At 37.0% G+C, this 24,256-nt stretch overlaps 1 protein-coding gene across 1 annotated transcript; it reads left to right on the top strand.

Annotated features, from left to right (window-relative positions):
* Window positions 1-10,271: 10,271 nt before the first annotated feature.
* Window positions 10,272-22,719, top strand: colec10 (collectin sub-family member 10 (C-type lectin)). Its single transcript, XM_066691404.1, has 6 exons — window positions 10,272-10,427; window positions 13,244-13,315; window positions 15,437-15,508; window positions 16,993-17,046; window positions 17,330-17,425; window positions 21,948-22,719. Exons 1-6 carry the CDS (start codon window positions 10,313-10,315, stop codon window positions 22,355-22,357), a joined length of 819 nt encoding a protein of 272 aa, XP_066547501.1. The 5' UTR covers window positions 10,272-10,312; the 3' UTR covers window positions 22,358-22,719.
* The last annotated feature ends 1,537 nt before the right edge of the window (window positions 22,720-24,256 follow it).

The raw sequence follows: 24,256 nt of genomic DNA, 5'->3' as shown, positions 1-24,256 counted from the left end.
TGCTCCGTCTGCACCCAGTCAGACTCTTCACAACAATGCCCAGCTGGTCTCCTTGATCCACTGCCTATTCCTGACTGTCCTTGGTCCCACATAGTGATTGGCTTTGTCACCGATTGATAGGGGATCAAATACTTATTTCCCTCATTAACATGCAAATCAATGTATAACTTTTTTGAAATGCGTTTTTCTGGATTTTTTTGTTGTTATTCTGTCTCTCACTGTTACTGACTGATCATCTTGTTTGTCAGTGGGCAAACTTACAAAATCAGCAGGGGATCAAATACTTTTTTCCCCTCACTGTAATGCAGCTCTTCTCAAATCGGACTAGAGTCAGTACTTACTGTGGGAAGATTATGCCCAGAAATCCTTGATTAGCTCATCCACTGGTCTGATGCCCTTCTAATGCATCCTTGGTTACCAGCCCTCCCTGTTTCTTTGGGATGAAGAATCCACAGAGCTCCCCGCATTAGATGACTGGTTTCACCGCAGTGCAGCCATTTGGCAGGCAGCCCATACCGGTCTGCAATGAGCCATATGCCTCCAAAAGATTGAAGCAGATTGTCATCGATGCCCAGCTTGACAGTATCTCCCAGGACAAGAAGTCTGGCTTTCAACCCGGGACATTAAACTTAAACTGCTTTCCAAGAAATTAAGTCTGTGCTGCATAGGTGCGTTCAAAATCTTACGCCAGATCATTCCTGTCTCTTTTCATATACCGTTGCACCCTCAGTACAATACACTTTTCAAGATTCCCTGCTCAAACCATTACAGTCAGATCACACTCCATCCTCCTCTCAAGACAGTGAGTCGTCTCCTCCTCCTCTTCCTTTGGACCTGGACAATGGTCCCGCCTATGCAGTCCAGTCCTTAATCTGATCCCATTGTCACAGAGGGCGCTTACACTACTTAGTCGATTGGGAAGGATACAGTCTGGAGGAGCGATCCTGGGTCCCTGCATCTGACGTCCTCGACCTTTCTCTCATCAGAGACTTCCACCAAGACCATCCTGATGTGCCAGCTACCCCCCCTCACAGGCATTCCTGCCATCACCGGTCTCAGTTGGCTGGAGCTGCTTGTGGGGTTGGGGATACTGTCATGTCCTAGATCCACTCATCCCCAAGTCCACCGCCAGATGTCGCCCTTATCACAATTCAGTCTGGCTTTTCCCCCATCATCTGGTTATTGCATTATCATCTGCAGCTTATCAATACATTACCTCACCTGTCCCTCGTTAACCCGGCTCATCAAGCACTTACCACACCTGTCCCTCATTTACCCAGCTCTCTTTTTAAACTTCTTTGTCTCCACAAACAATTGAAAAGTCTTGTCTTACATCTGTGGCATTTCTGAACATTTTCCTTGCGAGTTTTCCTAGTGTCCTGTATTAGCGACCCTCGCCTGTTTCTCCATCTCCATCTGTGGATTATCCTACTGCACTGCACTGTCCGCTTTATCATTTGACCCATGCGACCCTGTCTACATCTTTTGCCTACTCTATATTGCTGTTTGCCGGTTTCCTGGCTTGTGCTTGTTTTTGACCTGCCTCTGTTGCCTGCACTTGGGTCCTCCACACCAGTCTGCTCTATTGTGTCCTCCAGTGTGTATCTTTAAATACTTAACAATATCTTGAAATGCAATTGACAATCTCTAACTGATAATTTGACTTGCCATAAATTTGGCTTGTCATAGTCCCCTGCTTGTATTTTAAAATTTTTCAAACGAATGACATATTGTGACAATATCAGGGGAGAGAGAGGGAGAGGGAGAGGGAGAGAGGATGTGTTTGAAATAGGGCTCTAGCACAATTATTGATGCGTTTTATTTTACAACATAAAATAGTTGATACATATTTTATTAAACTTGAAATATTTTACTTTTTATAGAACACAAGTTCTGGTATGAAAATAGGTCTGTAAAAAAATACAAACTTAGAAACACAAGGTTAATAAAACAATGAAAGCACTAAAGAAAAATGTCTCCTAATGAACACTTTAATAATCACATGCAATGTTTGATATAAAACTAAAATACAATATTTTGTATTGTTTACATGTAAATGCTACGGTTTGCTTGGTTTTGTTCTAAAATAAACATTTATATTTTTATTTTGTTGGTTTTATTAAGATTGCTGCTTGCTGCAGAATTCCACAAACTTGCATGGTAACAAGGACATTTGTCATGTCACACATTCAGTGAACTTTACATTTGTTGTTCTCAGCACCACTTAGGCTTCGTCCCAAATCGCACACTTGTTGTAAATGATAGTCAAATTATTAAGGAACTTATTATTAGGGACTTTATTTATCAAGATATACTGTAGGTCACAAACCATTAAGAATCTACACCAAGAAAAATTGATTAACCAAAAATCATAACAATTATAACTAGGTTCTCCAAGTTGTCTGTACACAAGACATTCTGGCAAGTGTATCTGTCCTGAGTTTATTGACTGGGCCTTAGAAGAAACAACGTGGAATTATGTTAAAATATAAATAAAGTTCAAGAAAGAGGGTATAAGGGCTGTGAGGCAAGAAGTGCAGTGTGACTTGTAACTGCCAATGTGTGGTTTCTCTACTTCACTTGTTTGTTTCAGTTGTTTAATCAACTTTAGACAGAAATGCCATGTATTTCCCAAATTACATCCTCTCCATTCACAATAACCTGAAACCACTACATGTGTATTTTTAAACATGTGTATCATTTCTTAGAAACATGTAAATCGCTTCCGTGAAATCTTCAATAACCAAATGGGCCTGTATACCCTATGTGGTACAATACAATTCTCGCTTTGAAGACAAGGCACACATGTCTATATGGCTATCCATTACATTGCTAATTGATAATAACTACTGTCAGATTATGTTTGTTTAAATCAGCAGTGTATAGATGTACACAACTATTTCCTGAAATACTCCATCTGCTTGCCTATTCATGTCTAGGACATTCTCCATTTTGTTTGTCACCAAAACCGCAACAAATTGACTTTGGTGACTCACTGTAACCACCAAATGTTTTACAACTTTGAAGGCATTTCTGTTTGATTGAAAACCCCCGACTTGTGACAATACAAAAAAGTGTGATGTATATTAATGTGCATGACATGACATGATCCTATTTTTACAATCAGATATTATGGATATGGAAGTGACAATAATGATGGAGCGAGCATGAGCAGCAGAATTGTATGGCTTCTGTGTCATCCCAAATTTGAAAATGGCAAGAATGTTACAAATTTAGTTGAGGCATCCACTTTCAACTACATATAGGAGACCGACTGTCACATAGTTAACCCCACCAGCCATAATACACTATTGACTCTCTAATTGACGAGGCCTGTTAAGAAACTACAGAATTAGAGTTTTGGATTAACTAAATGTAACAGACAGAAACCAATAATGGCCTAATTAGCATTTCCTATTGAAACTTTCTATTGTTCTGAGCTGGGTCTTATCTTTTCTTCTGGTTGTATTCCATAAAGTGACTGTGTAACTAGAGCCTATCATTAGCATTTTTTTCAAAAAGGAGAAACATACTGTTAGTACACTGATCACTCCAAAGGATTTGAAGCCTTAGAGTCTTTTTAAAAATTGTAAAAACAAACTCCCTAGATTGCTTATACAGAAAACCTATAGGGCATTGGTTGTTCATAAACAGGTCCTTTTATCAATATGCCAATGTAAAAGTCTGTTTTGGAACTTTGCTGAAGCAAAGAATAATCATAATCACTTTAAATACATGTCCAAAACATCCATGCACCTTATTCAGTCTTTCCTGGCTGAGGACAGGAAAGGTCTGGTGCCCTCTTCAAAGTGGATTAGGTCCCCAGTGTGTCTTCAGTGAAAATCTGTCATTAAGTCTAACTATGAGCTCATGTTCAGTTCATATTGAATCCAAATACACCCAACACATCTGAGGGAAATTTTAAAATGAATCTTTGTGAGCCTATGAGCATGAAAACATCTGTCATATTCAATTAAATAGTTAATTTAATTTATTTTCCATCTGTCAAAATAAGTGGCAAGTATATATGAACAATTCTCAGTAACATGATTGACTTTTGGGAGTTATAAACACCAAGGAGTTTATCTGGGAAAAGTAATGCAACTTCTCGAGAAAGCAAAACATACTACCTTTACTTGTGAAAGATAAATGGAACATTAATTACATTCTCCTGAACTAAAATGCATATACCTCCATTACCAAATAAAGTGTACTGAAACTCCCATTCATACACAAGATTCACATACACGTACCACACCCTGTTGCTGCTTAGAAAATGTACATATTGTGGGTATCATTTTTCTTTTTCCCCCGCCCCTGCAGGGGGGTCACTGCATTATGAATGTATTAGGTTTCCACAGGCTTCATGCAATCATTCCAAGTGTGAAGGATTGGGAAGTCATTTATCTATTAACTGGATCTAACGCTGATAATTTGACGTCATAATTGAATATTAATGGATATATTTTATTCTTCTCACGCGTTAACAAATTGCTCATATTTTTCATTTTCTTCCCAGAGAATTGTATAGTATATCAACTGATTAAATGAATGTATTTTCTGGAACATGATTACTTTATTCCAGTGACATAAACAAGGTTAAAGGTTTAGTTCAAACTATAGTTTTCTTTAGCAGCATGTTATGGTTTACACCCTACAATATGGTTTACAAGATTTTCCATTTTAGCCTTTTGTGGCAATGATGAATATACTGAAACTAATATTTACATTAAAAATGGTAATTGGTAATTAGAAGATTAGAATTCAAAATCTGTTGCTTCTGCAAAAACAATGTTAGTGTTACATTTGAGGCCTAACAGATGGGATGGGCAGATTTATATATTAATATACAGTAATCCCTCAACATATAGTTGCGTTCCTGGAAAACTTGAGATATGAGATATGAGATATGATATATTGTAACAACTGTAAGTTGCCCTGTATAAGGGCATCTGCTAACAAATGTAAATAAAAAAAAACACTAAAATAAAAGACACTTAAATTGAGATATTAATCATTAAGAACTATTGCTACGACCAGTCTACCCGAAACACATTTTCAAGGTTGTTGAATGCAAAATCAAGCAGAAGCCAGAGGGAAGGATGCTGTTCTTACAAAGGAAAAACTCCCTACTGCACATAACTGCGTTTGGGTGTTGAGAGAGAGTGCTTCAGAACTGGGATGCTCTCAAACATGACAATAAGATAAACAATTTTCATTTTAATACATTTTTTACTCTGTGGTTTGACTCCCTTGTGTTTCTATGTAATTAAATTAGCCATTAAAATGTAGTTGAAATGTTATATTAAAATTTATTTAAAATCAACTATTTTCATTAATTGTTCAAATGAATGCACTTTAAATAAAACTAAATGAAAAGACTGTTGTCCCAGTAACCAGAGGTTTGGTGTAATTTCAGACTTCAAGGCTTTCTGCAAATTTCAAAATTGCTTCTCTTGCTTGGATGTCCATTTATAAATCGCACTAACATGAAAATGGCATGAGTGGTGTGTATTCACGTAACCAGAGGGATTACTGTAATGTTTTTAGCTAGGTTAAGACTCTTCAGTAGTGATACAGTTGCACTTTTCACCTGCTGATCACATACAAACAAGGACTGGAGAATAGCTTACTAATTATCTTATACAATGCAGAGTTGTCAAGATCTAAGGAAACTATAGAAACCACACATGCAATCTTCCCTGATCCCACAGGCTTTAAGGGTGGCTGGGAAGCTGACAGAACTCAAGCACCAAGAGGCTTAAAGATGGCTTTTCATTAAACATGGCTCTCCCCACACCAAAGTTTAAACATGCAATTTATAAAGACACCACGGTCGGAGGCTTTCATGTACAATTCATCATATATCACTTTTACCATAATTTAAAACACCAGCTATTGTCAAGCCAAGATGCTCCCCTGAAATATAAAATATACATAAATTCATGATCACATCTAGTCTCGTTGGCGCTGTGAATGGAACAGTGTTGCTGCCTTGCATGAGGCATAGGGAGGCACCGCAAAGTATTAATGTAATTTTCTAATGTCTAGACTCTGTATAAGCCATCATTCACAAAATGTTATCTGCGCTAATTTCCTCTACCAAAGCAAAACACTTCTGTAACCACCACACGGTTATTCTGACAGTAAACATTAGGTCTGTTTCAATCTCAAATTGATGTACAAAACTTTGTAATTAATACATTTCTACTTTGAAATATTGTGTAAGGGTTTGATTTGTTTTCCCCAATGGGAAACGGGTATCTATATTTCATGTTGGATATTATTATGCTGATTTTGTCAAGTTCTTGGATAATATTGATTGAAACTGGCCTCCAGACGATATACACAAATGGAGGTTGTTTGTGTCTAAATCAACACAACCCTGACAATGTATTTCCTGTAAGTATTAATCTCGTTAACTTTTAGCAGCATCAGGAGCAAAAGATTCAGTAACATATAATATAGAAAGAAAAGCCCATTTCATATTTGTCATTTGTTAAAAGCTGTGTAAACGTAATGCAGGAAAACAAGGGTGGAAGAAAATCCCCAGAAGTCGAGGGGACAGGAAATTAGATCAAGTTTATTTTTAAACCTAAAACCTATTAAACAATTCCAGTAATCTTATTAACACATTGCACATTTCACACAAAACCACACGACCCAAAACAGAATAAACATCCCCCTATGGCACTTGTTCTGATAATGAAGTAGGAATAACAATATTCATACTACCCAGCATTCAAGTCAGCATTTCCTCAGTTGTTGATGTTTCCTCAGTTGCTCAGTCATTTTAAATCCATAAAGGTGATTTAAGAAATCAGAGATTTTTGCTTCTTTCTCAGAAAGTATTACTCATGTCAGCATCCTTTGTCATTAGTACGCAACTCAGAGATTAAATTAGGTTTTCATTAAATGGATTGCAACAAAAGGGAATGAGAATTGTATTAAACTGTATTACCGAATTTAATGTGAATTTCATCAGGTACATTTTGAAAGGTAGACCCAGCCAAAGATTATTTTAGGGTACTACATTACGGGAAATGAAATGTAATGCAGTGTTATGGGAATTTAAAATGCATCATTATGTGGGAAATACAAAACTCAAGCAAGGACACTCCCAAAGAAACCTGAACCATATCAACATATGAAAATACCATATGTCCATGATGCAAATATGACCAAACATTTACTGTCAAAGGAAGTACAGAGACAGTTTGAACCAGAATATAAAATACAGGGTGGAGATCAACACAAAACTCAAAAGGGTTTACTTTCTAAAAAATGTCCTATTTTGGAATTGACACAAGCCATGAAACCCCAATGGATGCCTTCTGCACAGGATGGGTCACGCCAGGATATTGTGTAAGATTTCCTCTGCGTTTTCACACTTGTGTCATAGGTGATTTAAGTTGAATTTAACTGTCCATTTTCAAAGTAAAGTGACAAAAATGCCATAAGACACATACAGCACATCGAGACTGATGGGAAGAGTGAGTACTTCCAGCTTTTCTCGAAGGATAATGGAGTACGAAGGGCCTCTACTGCTACTAAATCCCATTATGTGGGTATGAATATATATAACTTATTAACACTTCAACATGACACTGCAGTTTGGGGTTTTGATTGCCTCCTTGCATAAACACAGGTTACAAACACATCTGTGCTCAAGTCCTAGTGCTTCTGGTAGAATTTAACCATATACCACCATACACTACCTTTGAACTTCTGCCAAAGAGGGGGTGGCATGCTGTCGTAATGCAGCTGGCAGGAGAAAAAAAAAATCACCCCTCGGGAAACAAAACAAGTCGGCCAAGCTACAATCAATAATGGTTTATAATGGGCCTGGTAATGATGGATCATCAAGATGGGTTCAAAGTGGTAATGGGCCATGCATAAAAGGAGAATGGATTTATGGCTTTGTATAGATCACAGGATTTATTCAGGACGTAAGGCTACTGGTGCCACACACATAGGACTATTACACCCAGAACAGACCAGGCCATAAACTAAAACTCCACAGAATACTGTAGAAGACAACCTCTTTAAATCATCTTCAGTGAACAACTTCACACACATACGTTGGGCCATACCTGGCATACACTGGCATACACTGGCCAAACACCAACATAGAATTCTTCAGCAGTCTCTTGCCTTTGCAAAATCCTTAATATGAATTTCATATCACTGCTTAAATATAAAACATTTTACGTTAGGAAATTGATCTTTCAGCTGGATCTGTGCATTCCTGTGGAAAATATTGTACTTTCAAGACATAACATAGTCCATAGATACAAAAGGGAAAAAAAGTATATTTTCAAAATGGTTATTTTAGAATACTGGAATTAAACAAAAATGTTTACTTGCTTTGACTGCCTCTCATCTCACTTAGCAGGAATGTATACAACAGCCCACTTTTTTCTCTAATTTTCACTGTTACCCAAGGCACATACAGAGGTCTGCTCGAACACAATCCTACCAGGATCAAAAGGTAATGACTCCCTGAATTAACTAGTGTATTATGTAAAAATTTGATTTTATCAACATATTTCTTAAAAGTCTGATTTCACAGACACAGATTAGTACTAGACTATCCAATATTATGTAAAGTAGTCTACGACTAGTGCAAATCAAAGTTTGTTAACCAGCTGAAATTGTTTGGCACTTTCTAGGCCTCAGTAAAGTATTAAAATTAGATTTTAAAATAAAGTTAGTCTTCATAAAGGTTTTCAATTCCCAGCCTCTCATACTCTAAACTCAGAATTCTACATTTACAGCTGAGGTGCACAATTAAAACAATTTTAAACCACGTAAAAAGTCTAAAGTTTTAGCATTGTTGCTACGTTGTTTTCAGAGAGAGAAAACACAGACAGAGGTAAAAACGCAGACAAGTGATTCAGAGACACTGTTTTCAATCAAAATAAAATAGGTTTATACCATGCTTTCTTATCATAGTTGTTGTGCATTAGTTTTTATTTCCAAACGTAATTTCACAACTGTTTTTTTTTTAAACAAAGTTGAATGATCAGTCACCATTTCTGCCTTTTACACATCTTTCTTTGTGGTTGTGTTGGCTTACCAACATCTAAACATCTACATTTCTGTAAATCATGGCAGTATTGCTTGATGTTAATGTAAAGACCATTCAATGAACCACATATAAGGAATGCACTACTGAGAACCAGCTCTTACACTATCCAGCAGTATTTACACTGAGATGGATATAGGGCAGCAGTATAGCCATATTCCAGACCACGGTTGTGTAAATATTTAAAAGGAATGTGGTGAAGTGATAAAATAAAGAAATAAGTTTCTGAACACATGACTTAGATTATAGGAATTTATCATTTTCTTTTGTACATTATGAATTTTACCACAATAAGGATGTTGGAGAACTTTCCACTGATGAACCGCTGAAGAATGACTTGAGGAAGCTGAAGAGAAAAAACAACAACATTGTACTGCCAAGCGCATGCTGTGCAGCACGCCTTGCAGTGATAAATGAGATGGAAATAAAGAGAGTATCAAATAATGACATACTAAAGGATGGCGTACAGTACCAAACTCAATCACAAACAACGCAAGATATCAAACCTTGGGAAAGTTTTCTGGGCATCAAAATATAAATACATAAAAATAATTGTTATATAATCAAATGTGAAATAAAAAAAACACACTGAAGTCTTCATGAGGGTAGGAAAGTTGGCTATAGCGGAAAGCAGGCTGTTTATGCAGTTATTTACACTTTGCTGTTAGAAGTTTCAGATTTGTAACAGTTCTTTTACCATTTGCTAACTATTGTCGTTGAACACCCAGCATGGCTAGGCTATGCTGCATGCTGAAAGTATATATGGCCCAGTTTTCATTTCTTTATAGCGTGTGTGGAAGTTAAAGTGTATGTACTAAAATTGCTAAAACTCAGGGAACACAATATAAAATTGATTTATTGAGCTGTGTTAGACAGTCGTGTTAATATCACACAGATTGTTTTCGCAGTTGGTGCAGATGCTTTAGTCGAACAAAATCTCAAAGCATATTGATGCCAGTTGTCAATGTTTTATGCAGTGTAGAGAAGCAAAAGGATTACAAGATACTCTGTTTAAAACAATTATGTAAATGTTGTTTAGATGTTCTGGAAAGGTTTAAAGTGAAAGACAAACTGCAGATGCTTTTGGGTGAAAGGGACACCAAACATTCTGGACACTGTAATTGGTCATCATGACATTCAAAAGATAAGGCCAAGTAAACAAATGTGAGGATTTCACAGATTCTCAAGGCCGACAGTCTTCTGTTTGGGATTCTGATTAAGGCAATGGAGAACCCAAAGCTGACAAGATGTTTGCTGCTGGTCCTGTTTTTCTCTCTAATTTCCACTGTTACCCAAGGCACAGAGGTCTGCTCTAACACAATCCTACCAGGATCGAAAGGTAACGACTCCCTGAAGCAGGTTTGACTTTCTCTTATGGTGTGTGCCATGTGTTTTTGCTTTCAAACCTTGCTCTTATAATTATTTGTGTTTAATAATTCAATGACAGTTGCATTCCCATGTATTCATGACTCGAGGAAAAAAAAAAAAAACATATTTGAATATGTGGTAGAGAGGCTCTGGAATACGCCAGTGAGGTCTCTACAACCTAATTCAGCTCATTATTGGATTAAAATGGACCAGTTTAACATTTGCAAGTTTGTTAAGTGCTGCAGATTCCGAGAGACCTGCATACCTGTTGAATTGTAATGCTCCATAACCAGAGTTGCGCATTGCTATCCTACAGGAACTGCTAATTAGAATTACTTGCATACATTTTAGGCTTATCATTTGAAGACTGATTAGAAAATACCTTTGTTGTTCACTAATTTTCTCTTAAAGGTTTTACATACAAGATACAGTAACATTGCATGATTCGAAATGGAAAAACAAATGGTGATATTGATATTCTGTCTGATGAGTGAAGTGAAAAAAAAAAATGGACAGTCTAGAAAAATCAAGTTTCCCATGAAAGTATAAGCAACCTGCATGATACACCTGTTCTGACTAATGTGTCAAATTACAGATTTTGCAACCTAACCATGTCAAAATGAATAATTTTGGAGAAAGATGATCATACCTTTTAAAAACCCTGTTTGTTTCCACCTGCCACCTCATCTTTTCTCATACTTATATATTACATAAAAGCTCTGTATGTTAAGCACAGTTTTTCTATATTGTGTATCGGTTTAACTGTTGAGCATTGTGCTTCTGTGGCAAACCGACCACTAACCAGTGCAGAGAAAATTCTGAAGATGCGTATTGATGTTTGTAATTTTGTAGATATATTATTTGCAGAAATAAAAAAATAAATAGAACATTGATATAGATATACAGTGAGGGAAAAAAGTATTTGATCCCCTGCTGATTTTGTACGTTTGCCCACTGACAAAGAAATGATCAGTCTATAATTTTAATGGTAGGTGTATTTTAACAGTGAGAGACAGAATAACAACAAAAAAATCCAGAAAAACGCATTTCAAAAAAGTTATACGTTGATTTGCATGTTAATGAGGGAAATAAGTATTTGACCCCTTCGACTTAGTAATTGGTGGCAAAACCCTTGCTGGCAATCACAGAGGTCAGACGTTTCTTGTAGTTGGCCACCAGGTTTGCACACATCTCAGGAGGGATTTTGTCCCACTCCTCTTTGCAGATCCTCTCCAAGTCATTAAGGTTTCAAGGCTGACGTTTGGCAACTCGAACCTTCATCTCCCTCCACAGATTTTCTATGGGATTAAGGTCTGGAGACTGGCTAGTCCACTCCAGGACCTTAATGTGCTTCTTCTTGAGCCACTCCTTTGTTGCCTTGGCTGTGTGTTTTGGGTCATTGTCATGCTGGAATACCCATCCACGACCCAGTTTCAATGCCCTGGCTGAGGGAGGAGGTTCTCACCCAAGATTTGCCAGTACATGGCCCCGTCCATCGTCCATTTGATGCGGTGCAGTTGTCCTGTCCCCTTAGCAGAAAAACACCCCCAAAGCATAATGTTTCCACCTCCATATTTGACGGTGGGGATGGTGTTCTTGGGGTCATTCCTCCTCCTCCAAACACGGCGAGTTGAGTTGATGCCAAAGAGCTTGATTTTGGTCTCATCTGACCACAACACTTTCACCCAGTTCTCCTCTGAATCATTCAGATGTACAGGCCCATCTGAAGTTTGCCAATGAACATGTGCTTTCTTGAGCAGGGGGACCTTGCGGGCGCTGCAGGATTTCAGTCCTTCACGGCGTAGTGTGTTACCAATTGTTTTCTTGGTGACTATGGTCCCAGCTGCCTTGAGATCATTAACAAGATCCTCCCGTGTAGTTCTGGGCTGATTCCTCACCGTTCTCATGATCATTGAAACTCCACGAGGTGAGATCTTGCATGGAGCCCCAGACCGAGGGAGACTGACAGTTATTTTGTGTTTCTTCCATTTGCGAATAATCGCACGAACTGTTGTCACCTTCTCACCAAGCTGCTTGGCGATGGTCTTGTAGCCCATTCCAGCCTTGTGTAGGTCTACAATCTTGTCCCTGACATCCTTGGACAGCTATTTGGTCTTGGCCATGGTGGAGAGTTTGGAATCCGATTGATTGATTGCGTCTGTGGACAGGTGTCTTTTATATAGGTAACAAGCTTAAAGGGAGTGCTCCTAATCTCAGCTTGTTACCTGTATAAAAGACAACTGGGAGCCAGAAATCTTGCTGATTGATAGGGGATCAAATACTTATTTCCCTCATTAACATGCAAATCAATTTATAACTTTTTTTAAATGCATTTTTCTGGATTTTTGTGTTGTTATTCTGTCTCTCACTGTTAAAATATACCTACCATTAAAATTATAGACTGATCATTTCTTTGTCAGTGGGCAAACGTACAAAATCAGCAGGGGATCAAATACTTTTTTCCCTCACTGTAGATATAGAATCGAAAAGCCACAAGATATAAAAACAAATAGGAAACCTGAGATACAAGCAGTGGTATTCAAGTTTATTTGGTGATTGAAAAGCAAGCCATTTTTATATATTGTCGATTTGTTCAGTTTAAGGCTATGCCTTGTTTTGTTAAGGCGCTAAAAAGACAGCACATTTCTCTCAGATTGGGGGAAAAAAACCTCTGCATTTTCACAGTTGTAATCTAATTGATAATATTGTTTAGAAGACACTGTAAATTACCATTTCTGTTTTGTAATTTGCTTTAAAATAAGTGGCTCTTCTAATCTTGTTTGACAGGCGATCAAGGCGAAAAGGGGGATGAAGGGGAAGGAGGGAAGCCAGGAAAGATGGGCCCCATCGGATCAAAAGGTTATCTTTTGTTTGTTTGTTTATTTCCACAGGAGGAGAAAACAGCTGAAAATATGGAGCTCCGGGTTAAGGAAATGTCGGGGAAAACCAAGAATATTTTCAAATAGCCATAAATAGTCTTTAAGCTAAATTGAACTCTTTTGACTTAAAGACTAATGACACACTGCGCTTCTCAACTTCAAAGAGCTACCGAGCTATATTTACACTGAATTACAACATGGTTAAATGTTGTGTGGTTTTAGAATGAACACAGAGGTTTCTGAGGAAAAATGCTTGGAGTTCAAATATTCATTCTGCAACAGCTGACTTGAGAGCCAAACAACACCAATCCGTCCTTCTCTTCACATATTGGGCTCTCTTTAATTACTGACCTGATAAGGACTTTATTTAATCAATTAATCCTGTCAGTTAAGGTATTATCTGTGTTACAGGTGCATTAAACTACCATAGCAAAATTACTATTTTACTAAGTTTTAAATGATGAGGAGGGAAAAAAAAAAAAAAAAAGGTTTTCTGCATTGAAGACCCAGAGTGTTTGGAGTACTGATCAATCACAAGAATGGTAGCTTGCACATTTAAAACCTATTCCATCATAATAGTAAAATATTTATTTTCTTCATAAAATTAATGTCTTACATTTAAATTATTCTATTAGCTTGCAAAGATAATAGATTATGCATACTGCAATAAAAAAGGGCATGAGGAAATCTGCCATCTCCTATAGATACTGTAGGTTTGCTCAGTATACTGTAAGAATAATTTGAAAATCCCAAACCGTACCCTAGCAATCTAGATTTGTGATTCAACTGCGGCAGACTATACTTTGAAATGTAAAAGGATACACTACTATTTTCTTCCTTCGTTAGCAGTGCTTTAACCTACACTGGGAACACAATCAAGGTTTGGAACTTAAGAGTGGACCAGAAATTTTTTTGGTTTGTGAAAGTCTTTCCAGCAAGAGGACCACATTAGTGGAAAGCATATGTATTACTCAACGATGTTGATCCCCATGTTCCCATATGTGTTCCCAAAGGTCACATTTCAAAGGGGATGGTTTTGTGTTTGATACACTGTCTATGCGGGCTTCTAACTCATAAAGGAGGTGCCTTTATTCTCAAAGCTGCATCTCCTCCGTCTTGATATTGATCCATCAACACATGGTTAGTTTATAAAATTAACTGCAAGGAAATTACTATTACTCACAACAATGGCCTGGAATTGACTAAACAGTTGATTTGGTAAAAATCAAAGTAAAAATATATGTAATATCTTATTTGTGTTTATTTTTAATGCTTTCTGCCTATGCTCAGTGAGGTGAGAGTTTTCAGAGACTTCCACTGGAATGGATCTAATCCAAAACATTGACCAGCAACAAAGAGCACTATTTTGATTTGATGAGAGCAAGCTGCTACACATTTTAAACACCATAATATCCTGCCAAGCTTTTTCTTCTTCCACAGTTTATGAGCGCTCCCCGCCATTTAGACCAAAGGGCTAAACAGCTTAAAAGGGAACAGTTTCAATCTCATCTAGTGTTTCGAATGAGCAGTGTACATTGGAAGAAATCCATTAATGTAATTGGCATGGATGCAATAAAACTAGTGACTCCCTTCCAATACAAGGAAACGTTCTGAGCTGTAGATCACTTTTATGAGAAAATCACAGTCAACACTTACATTTCTAATGTCTGTAATACTATGCAGAGAAACATGAGCAGAGAAATGTGTCCATGGCAACACATTCTCAAGAAAAGCAATAATACAAACAGAGAGATCTCTTCTGATGAACACTTCTCTTTATCTAGGTCATGTTTTACGTCAAGTGCTGGTTGTACTAGCCTTGATGAGCACACTTAACATATTTCTCAAAGTGTTCTAGTCCAGAGTTAGTGATTTAGCAGCTACACTTCGTCATAGAGGGCTTTAAATGCATTACTGAAAAGTAACCAAGAAAATGTACATGGGAGGGTTTCAGTATTTCATGCATCATAGAAACACATATTTGCAGCCAATTTATTTTCTGAACAATTTGTTGTCTTGTATAGACACTATAGAGAGTTCAACAGTGCTACAAATGAATCTGTTAAACGTGTTGAACACTTCCATGTTCCTCTTCTTTAAGGATTGAAGGGGGAGCTGGGAAACCATGGCGATGTGGGGATGATGGGAAAAATCGGCCCAGTTGGAGACAAAGGTAACATTCTGCAGGTCCTTAATTGTGGAGGAACTGCAGACAGAAAATCATATTTCAGAAATGAATCCCAAAGGTAGCCCCTGTTGATGCAAATGCACCATGTTGTTCATTATGTGGGACAAGACTTTTGATATTGAACTCTAAACGTCAAGTCGATTAACCATGTTGTTTAGTTGACTGGTAAATACTACAAATACTACAGCAATGTTTACAGTGTATAACAAAAAGGGCACCCTGTCCAGGGTGGGGGGAGGGGGGTGGTAAACTGCCAAGTGCGGTCCAGGGGGCAGGTGCCTTACCTGCGCACATGCCTGACACACATTGACATATAGCCTCGACTTCCAGGAATGTTATATCAAGTTACACCTTGAAAATCAATCCCCTTGAATGCAGGAAAAGGTTAATTTGAGCAAAAACCACAAACTTCACTCTTTACTTCTTCATCTGCATCAACTTATGTCTCTATTTTAGGTCAAGTTGAGAACTCCTAGAAATGTAAAAAATAAACATGTTTTCTAAACAGTAAGCCACATCCTTGTGTTAGCAGTACAGATGAGATTAAATCAATCGGAAATGACAAGTCAAATTAAGAACATAATATAAACCTGCAATCAACTCAAAACAAGTCTTGGAGGTAAATGACTTGGAGGCCAAACTTAGGAACAAAAGTGAACTGCCGTTTGATGATTTTTGCCAAGCATTCTTTTAAATATACTTTTATAAAACAGTATTTATAGAACAAGGTTTTTAAAGGTAACATCTATTCTCAACACCATGTTTAGAAGAATGTTATGCCAGCTTAAACTATAGCCTTCAATTATCACAATAGCACATAAAAAAAGAAAAAAGAAAAAAGAAAACATTAGAAAGTTCAGTTAAGCAAGTGCACAAAATGAAAATTGTATCATGTATTTCAGCAACAAAATCTTAAACATGTTTTTAGGTCCAGCTTACCATCTGTGCCTGAAAGCTGATACAGCAGTACTACCACCTACTGGCAGAAAAAAACATTTCAATAAAAACAGAGGGCTGAATGTTGAATTGATCTGTGACGCAGAAGACTAATGTTTAATATTAGTTCTAACCATTAAGAACCAAGTGTGATGTATATATCTCAAACATATGACAGGCCTGATATAAATATATCATCCCAATCTACCAGTCCTGTATGTGCTATTCAAACAAAGTCCTGTACTAAGAATTCCTGAAAAATAAATTCTGATTTGATTGTGCCCTATAGGATATTTATGTCAGGAATCGTACATTTTTTTTAAATGTTTTTGCGGTTATGTAACTCACCTCTATTAATAATCACATTTTGTGTGCAATATTATGCGTTAATATGCTTGAAGAAGGCAAAATTGTAGCAAGCTACAGAAACTACGTGATGTGAAATCAAGTGCAATATATTATGTTTCTGTCTAACTAAATGCAATTGATATTTTGTGCAAGGAATGGGCACTATGCAATTACCTTTCTTTCAGGTGACAAAGGACTGAAGGGATCTGATGGGCCTGCCGGATTCAAAGGAAAACCTGGTATCAATTTCCTTTTTAAGAGACACGTTTCTCAATTTCTGTGCAATCACACTTGTATCAGCCGTTGATGTGTTTTAGCAAGAAAGGATTTTCAATTAAAATAATAAATGAGAAATTTTATATGGTTAGTATTGATTCAGATGTACTGCCATATTGTACAAAAAAGCATCACTCAAATCGAAAAACACTTGAAACATTAATTTGTAATGTTATGCTCAGAACATTTAATTCAATTCTATTTTTATTTTTCATTAAATCACATATACATGCTTATTGATTATAGGAACCACCTGTGACTGTGGAAGATATCGAAAAGTTGTGGGGCAGATGGATGTCAATATCAGCAAACTGAGGAACTCTGTGAAGTTTGTTAAAAACGGTACATTTTGTGTCTTTACAATACTATTAACATTTTAACAGGAGCTTGCCTGTCATTAAACAACACTGCACTCTTTCTTTTCTACTTCTGTTTTAATAAGTCACTGTGGGAAATCATTGCATTAACAGTAATATGAAACTTAATTGCAGAAGTTTTTTCAGAAATTGTATTCTTAATATTTTTAATTTGCAAAGACAATATATTATTGAGAAACTTCAATAATACATATACACATATAAACATTCAAATGTATTTGTACCCTGAAGATGTGGAAAATAAGTGCTTTAAATGTAATGCTTTTTTTTGGGCATCTGGAAGTAGCTTTCCAAAATCTATTTGATTTCCTCTGGTAAAGTAGATGGGTGCAAACAAAATATTCAAATCAGTCAGAGTTAAGGAAACAGATTTTGAAAATTAATTGAGAAAATACAAAGTTGACTGTAGGCCTAACATGGCATTAGATTATTATTTGGTCACATTAACATACACTGTAGGTTTCAGATCTCTTACTTTTTGTTTAGTTAATCTGTAACATTTCACTACATCGAAACCTGAACCTGAAGATAAAGCGCCAATGAGTCAGGACACCTTGCTCCTGTCTTAGGTCAGGCAGTAGCACTTCTGTAAAAATAGATTTACTGAAACTTCAAAGCTCATCAGATGGCAGGGCTGGGAAGAAAAGGTTCATTATGACAATGCTCAACAACAACTAAACACGTCCTGTTCACAAATCACTCTTGTATTTGGGGAATCGGAAATAAACTCCTACCTGACAGTTTCACGCAACCCATTCATTCCATTTCCAATGAAGTTCATCATTTCAGATTTTTTTTAATACTGCGGCGTGGGCCACAGGGCCACTGTCTCTGATTGCCCTCCACCCCAGCTAATGGTGATAGCTAAACTACACTAGTTTAAAGTTACCATACATCCAGGTTTTCGGTCCTTTAATCTCCGTCAGGACGGATTTTTTAAGTATCTAACAATGTCCGGGATTTGCCTGCTCGCCCTTTTCCCAGCACTGATCTGCAGTCCCGGGTGCATGTTTAACCCTTCCACTCCAGCAGCGCTACAATTCGATCAGAAATGAATGTGAATGTGTGTGAGGTGATAGTGATCGCCTATGTGAAGCGTTTTTGAACAACTATTGGTTGTTAATAAATGACTGACGTCTGTAAAGACTACAACAACCAATCAGAACTGTTTTGTTTTGTTGGGGGGTTAACAATTTACAAAAGGATAGTTAGATTGAGGTTAGGTTTGTTTACACCTTCAGTCCCTCACTGCCACCCCCACCTTTTGGTGTGTCCTCTTTATTGACAGCTCAGATATGGTAACCCTAGCTGGCTCTGGTTATCTCAACTCATTATCAGTGGAGCAGTAATGTTAGCTAATGGGTTAAAAGGGGCTTCTTAATGTATAGTGTTAAAGATGCATTCTAGTGATATTGGGGTGGGGGTTGTGTACCCATTCTGTCCAATCAGGCATTTTCTTTCTTTAGTTTTGCATATTAAGGGAACCCTATTTTGTTCACTAATACCATTCATCTTGCACTGCAAAAATGCTCAGGGATGTGTCCACATTGAAGCACTTTTGGGACTGAGACGGGTGGAGAATGTCTATATTGTCTATTGTGTTAGTGGCAATAAGGTATCACGGTTGTCTATTGTGTTAATGTCAATTTTAAAATCGCTTATCCTTGTAATTTGCTTCACTCTTCGCTTAAAAAACTGAGTTTTTAAAAGTCATTTTACAAATAAATCTGGCCAGGGGAGAATGCCCCTGGACACCCCTAGTAGATATCGTCTTCTTTGTAATAATTATGGCCCGCCCATTGCCAAAATCCTAGAATCGCCCTTGACTGGCACACACTTAGCTCTTCAGAATGTTTTTTAAAAAACTCTTTAAATCGAGCAGTAATGGTTTATTTACCTGAACAGTTTTCTAAAGATAAATTAGTCTGAACAACTTTCTGCTGCTGGACTGTTAAACCAGCAGTTATTCAACAAAGTGGGAGGCAAAATCTTGGTATAAAGGACTCGATACCTGTAGAAAATGTTGGGTCATTGTCCTGAAGAATTGCTAGTCTTGATAAACAGTCTTTGCCGTGCCTGATCCGAGTTCTTGCAATGTACTGGTGGTACCAGTGATAATTTAGGAATATAAATACATTGCATTATCCCATTGCATATTCCTGCTTTTGCACAGATACACATGTGGTGGAAGAAAAATTTGGAGTCGGGAGTTCTAGTCAGAATTTATTACATGCACGGGAGGAACAGCGCAATACAGAACTCAAAGGATTTTAGGCTAGCATGACACTGTTCCCCAAAAGTTTTGGGATAGAACAAAGCTTTTATACCCCCTCTGGGGCATACGCCCAAGGGGCCTTAACATTTTACAAACAGTGTCTGAACGGTCATTTCTAATAACTCGCAGTGATTTCATTGGCATTCTAAACTAAGCCTTCCCATCTTATCAATATTATGATTATTACTCAAGAATAATAATCATTAACCTCTACATTGCCAGTTGCATTGGAAGGTACTTTGCAGATAATAAGTTGCAAGAAAGGAATGTGAGCTCTGATAACCAAGTGAGGAGTAACAGCACAACAAGGACAAAGGCAGGATAGGATTTCTATATTTTTCCCCCACATACATTTACTGCTGTTTCTGGTGGGGCCTTAGTCCCTGAGGTTTTATAGGAGTCGTCAGTGTATAGAAATTGCATTATGTTCATCTCATTTAGCCAGTACGTGGATGAAGTAAGTATGAGCTCAGCTGGAATGAAAAGTTGAAGATGTAGCTCCCCAAGTCAAAAGTTTGGAAAGAGCTGCCATATGGTATTTTACTATAGTTGCCCACATTTCCCTTACCAGCTCTGAAATTACAGACTTAAAAGAACATGACTTATTCTTGGCTTCTTTTCAGTTGTCTTTCAAATCCCAGATGTACAAACAATATGACTTTTACTCGTCTCTAACTTAATATTAGCAGTTACTTTGTTGAAGTCTTTAAATGCCAAACAATCGCTAATTTACCTCCTGCCAAGATACACAATGTAAAAGGGAACAACCTAAATTGCATTTAGGATTTGGCAAACCTTATCCATCACTGCATCATTAAAGTGAGCAGTATAGAACAGAGGGTCAACTGTAGGGTTGAAGTCAAGTTTGATGCTTCAGTCTTCACAATAATTATACCTTACTCCCCTCCCTAAGCAACTATGATGACAGCCCACATGATTGTGTGAGAGACTCAATAAATAATAAGAGCTGTACTCACTTTAAATACATTGCTGGAGTTTAATCTTGGAGTGCTATCACTTTTGTAAGTCAGTCACTTCCACAAAACATTTCTATCTGTAGTCTTCTGATGACCAACTGTCTGGGAGATAAATAATACTACTGTATTTGGATTGTTGTTTTTCGAAATGTCGATGAAACCGAAAATGTGGAGTTCTCGACAATGTGATTTTAATTGAAAGCTTAATTGAAAGCTTACTTATTTTTCCCCAAAGTAGTTTTAGCTTTCTTTCTCTCTCAATATAAGTAGTGGGTAGGAACTGAAATCTTAAAATGAACACTTTTGACTGCAACAGACTGGTTGTTTGGATAGGAGCTCCCATCCACAGCGATTGCTATTCCTTCTAATCTGATCTGTATGTGTTAACATTAACCTACCAGCTCTGATCTGAAGTGTATGACTCAAAGTATTTTAACAGTCAGGCCTGGAGTCAAATGTACATAACACAATAGCCAAAAGATTAGTCAAAATAAAGGTGATCCCTGTCATTTGTACAAGATATTTTTTGAGGGTTTAAAACATATATAATAGCAGTCTAGACATCAATTTTCCATCTCCTTAATCTCTACTTTGTTAAGCTAGTAAATACAGAACCTGTGGCCATTTAACCACTTTAAACATAAAACATGGATTTGTTCTTAGTCCCAAAAGCAGTTTATATCACTATAACCAAAACTCACTGGTCTGGTGTTTTGTGCTATTAAGCCAAATGTTTTATGACTAAAACCACTTTTTTACGTGTGCATTCCAATTAATTGAAGTAACGGCAAAATAAAAGTACTGATTTTAGTATGACAACATACCAGAATTAGATCATAATGTACAACTATTAATTTCACAGTACAGACAACTTGTGTTGTATGAAACAGGGAAATTATTATACATGTATACTAGCAGCAGCAGCTGACTAGACTGCATAGACCAATAGAAAAAAGTTTGAAAAATAAAATCAATAAATCGGATTGGCTAGGTTACAAAAGCACATTTTGATACAGACAACCTTGTGATTGTATTAATGTAATCTACAAGTCAGTTCAAGGTACATGAATAAGTGCTTAAGTGACATTAGAAATGAACCCCCTTGAAAAGAAAAAAAAATGCTTTGTGGATTGTTTGACTGAAGCCTTGAAGCCCTAGCAATATACAAAGGGGTTAAAAAGAGGAAGCACTTGATTTTGGTCAATTTCTAATATTGATACATGGTTACACTTCAGTCATTTTAGGTATCAAGGAGACAGAAGAGAAGTTCTACCTCATTATAAAAGAAGCTAAAAAGTATAAAGACGCTCTGACAAATTGCAGACTGAGAGGAGGCACCCTGGCCATGCCCAAGGATGAAGAAACAAACTTGCTGATCACCAGTTCCATCAGCCAAGCTGGGCTCAGCCGCGTCTTCATTGGTTTACACGATTCAGACAAGGAGGGCCAGTTCATGTACGTGGACAACACTCCTCTACAAAATTTCACTGGCTGGAGCCCAGGGGAGCCCAACAACGCCGCTGTGAATGAGAACTGTGTGGAGATGGTGAACACTGGCTCATGGAATGACGTGGAGTGTGACCTCACCATTTATTTTGTGTGTGAGTTCTGGAAAAAGAGGAGGGGCACAGTCATCATCCAATAATGTCCTTTTGATATGTAAACTATGGCTTTTACTTATACTGCTTTTATATTGACAATGCATTTATGTTATAAAAGAAAGTATTTTAAAAGTAATTGTGGAAGCATTTAATACATTTTAGATTTTCCCCCCTGGTTAAAACACCCGTTTTATAATAAATGTAAAAGAAATTACAAGAAATGCATTATATTGAAAACTGATGGAATCTTGAAATAATTACTATACCTAAAAATGTTTAATGTTTTAGAAATAGACACACTCATACATTACTTTTCCATTAGATTACATTATCTGATGAATGTAAGGACAACAAATATAGAACTGGTTCTGATGTATTTAGGTCATTAAAATAATTTGTAATCATGGTTTCCTAAATCTTCTCATTTCTGCTCCGCGTTTCCCTTCAGCTTTTTGTTTAATTTCCATAGACATCAACTATGCTTTCCCTCAGTTTGAAAGTCAACTTTGTGCTTGTTCAGTCTAAATTTCTCATGTAAATTGTTCTATTTGTGTGTGTGTGTGTGTGTGTGATCTCTACCTCTTGACTGAATAAATCAGTTGAATAGCTGACATAAGGGATATAGGTATTTTGAAGTGCATTTATTTAAAGTTTTACAGCATTTCAGTTCTAGAAAATAGTACATTATATGCACAATAGACTTAATTCCATTGCTTAATACAATATAAAATCATTTCAGGTACCAAGACCAACTTTCGTTTAGGGTGCACAGTACCCCCTAGTGTTACATTGTTAAATGCGTCTGAACAAAGCTGTTCTTGCTGGGTCTACGTCTTTTCATCACGCACATTTAAACACTGGGTACATTTCATCACCAGCGTCAGTTCATCACCACTTTGCGTATTTATCAGCACTTTGCATATTAATTTACAAACTACACACACACACTCTACAACATACACTTGGCTCTATTCATCAAAGTGTTGCTATTTAGAACTGTTTAAGTTCTTATTTACACCTTTTCCTGAAATCAGGAGCGATTCAAACTTCCAGTTCGAAATAGTGACAGTTCTACAGCCATTTCTGTCGGAATTTCACACATAAATTAAAATAGGGACAACCTACGAGACCGCACAATCCCGAGACAAAGGGAGCAAAGTTCATGCACGAATTGTGGATGAAGACGCACTAAACCAACAGTGAAGAACGCTGATTCTAAGCTGCAACAATACCCGTAAATTTGTTTGCAACAATCTACAAGGTTAAATGGTGGTGTTCACCACAAATATTAGAGATTTATTTTTATATCTGTGTCTTTGAATAAGGTTTAAATGTTTAACTTAAGTTGGGGGTAGATGTTATTTCAGTACCTGTTTCCTGTTAAATTGTTGAGAATTTATGTTGAGATCAAAAATAAAACAGTCGAAAGCAAAATAAATAAATCTTGAAAACAAATAATTTTAAATCGAGAGCAAAACTCGAATTCACGGAGTCCATTTCACTCCCATGCCCACCTGGAGTCGCTGCTGCAATCTTTGCTTTTGCCGCCGATTCGCTTTTTTGTTGTTTTTTTTGTTTACGAGTTTTGGCACTGTTTTGCCGTGAGAGCGGGGTTTCCCTCATTAACATGCAAATCAATTTATAACTTTTTTGAAATGCGTTTTTCTGGATTTTTTTGTTGTTATTCTGTCTCTTACTGTTAAAATACACCTACCATTAAAATTATAGACTGATCATTTCTTTGTCAGTGGGCAAACGTACAAAATCAGCAGGGGATCAAATACTTTTTTCCCTCACTGAATCTATGGGTCATTGATTTGCAATCAAGTATTGAAACTCACAATTTAATTCATGATTATGTTAGTTTGTCGAAATACTTTTCAGCCCCTAAAATTGGGGGGACCACATTGGTTTGACCACAATGGGTGTAATTCCTACACTGT

Source organism: Amia ocellicauda, chromosome 18 (assembly GCF_036373705.1).
Source record: "Amia ocellicauda isolate fAmiCal2 chromosome 18, fAmiCal2.hap1, whole genome shotgun sequence".
NCBI classification, from domain to species: domain Eukaryota; kingdom Metazoa; phylum Chordata; class Actinopteri; order Amiiformes; family Amiidae; genus Amia; species Amia ocellicauda.
The sequence above is the reverse complement of the archived record's forward strand: the minus strand, read 5'-3'. Positions and strand labels throughout refer to the sequence as shown.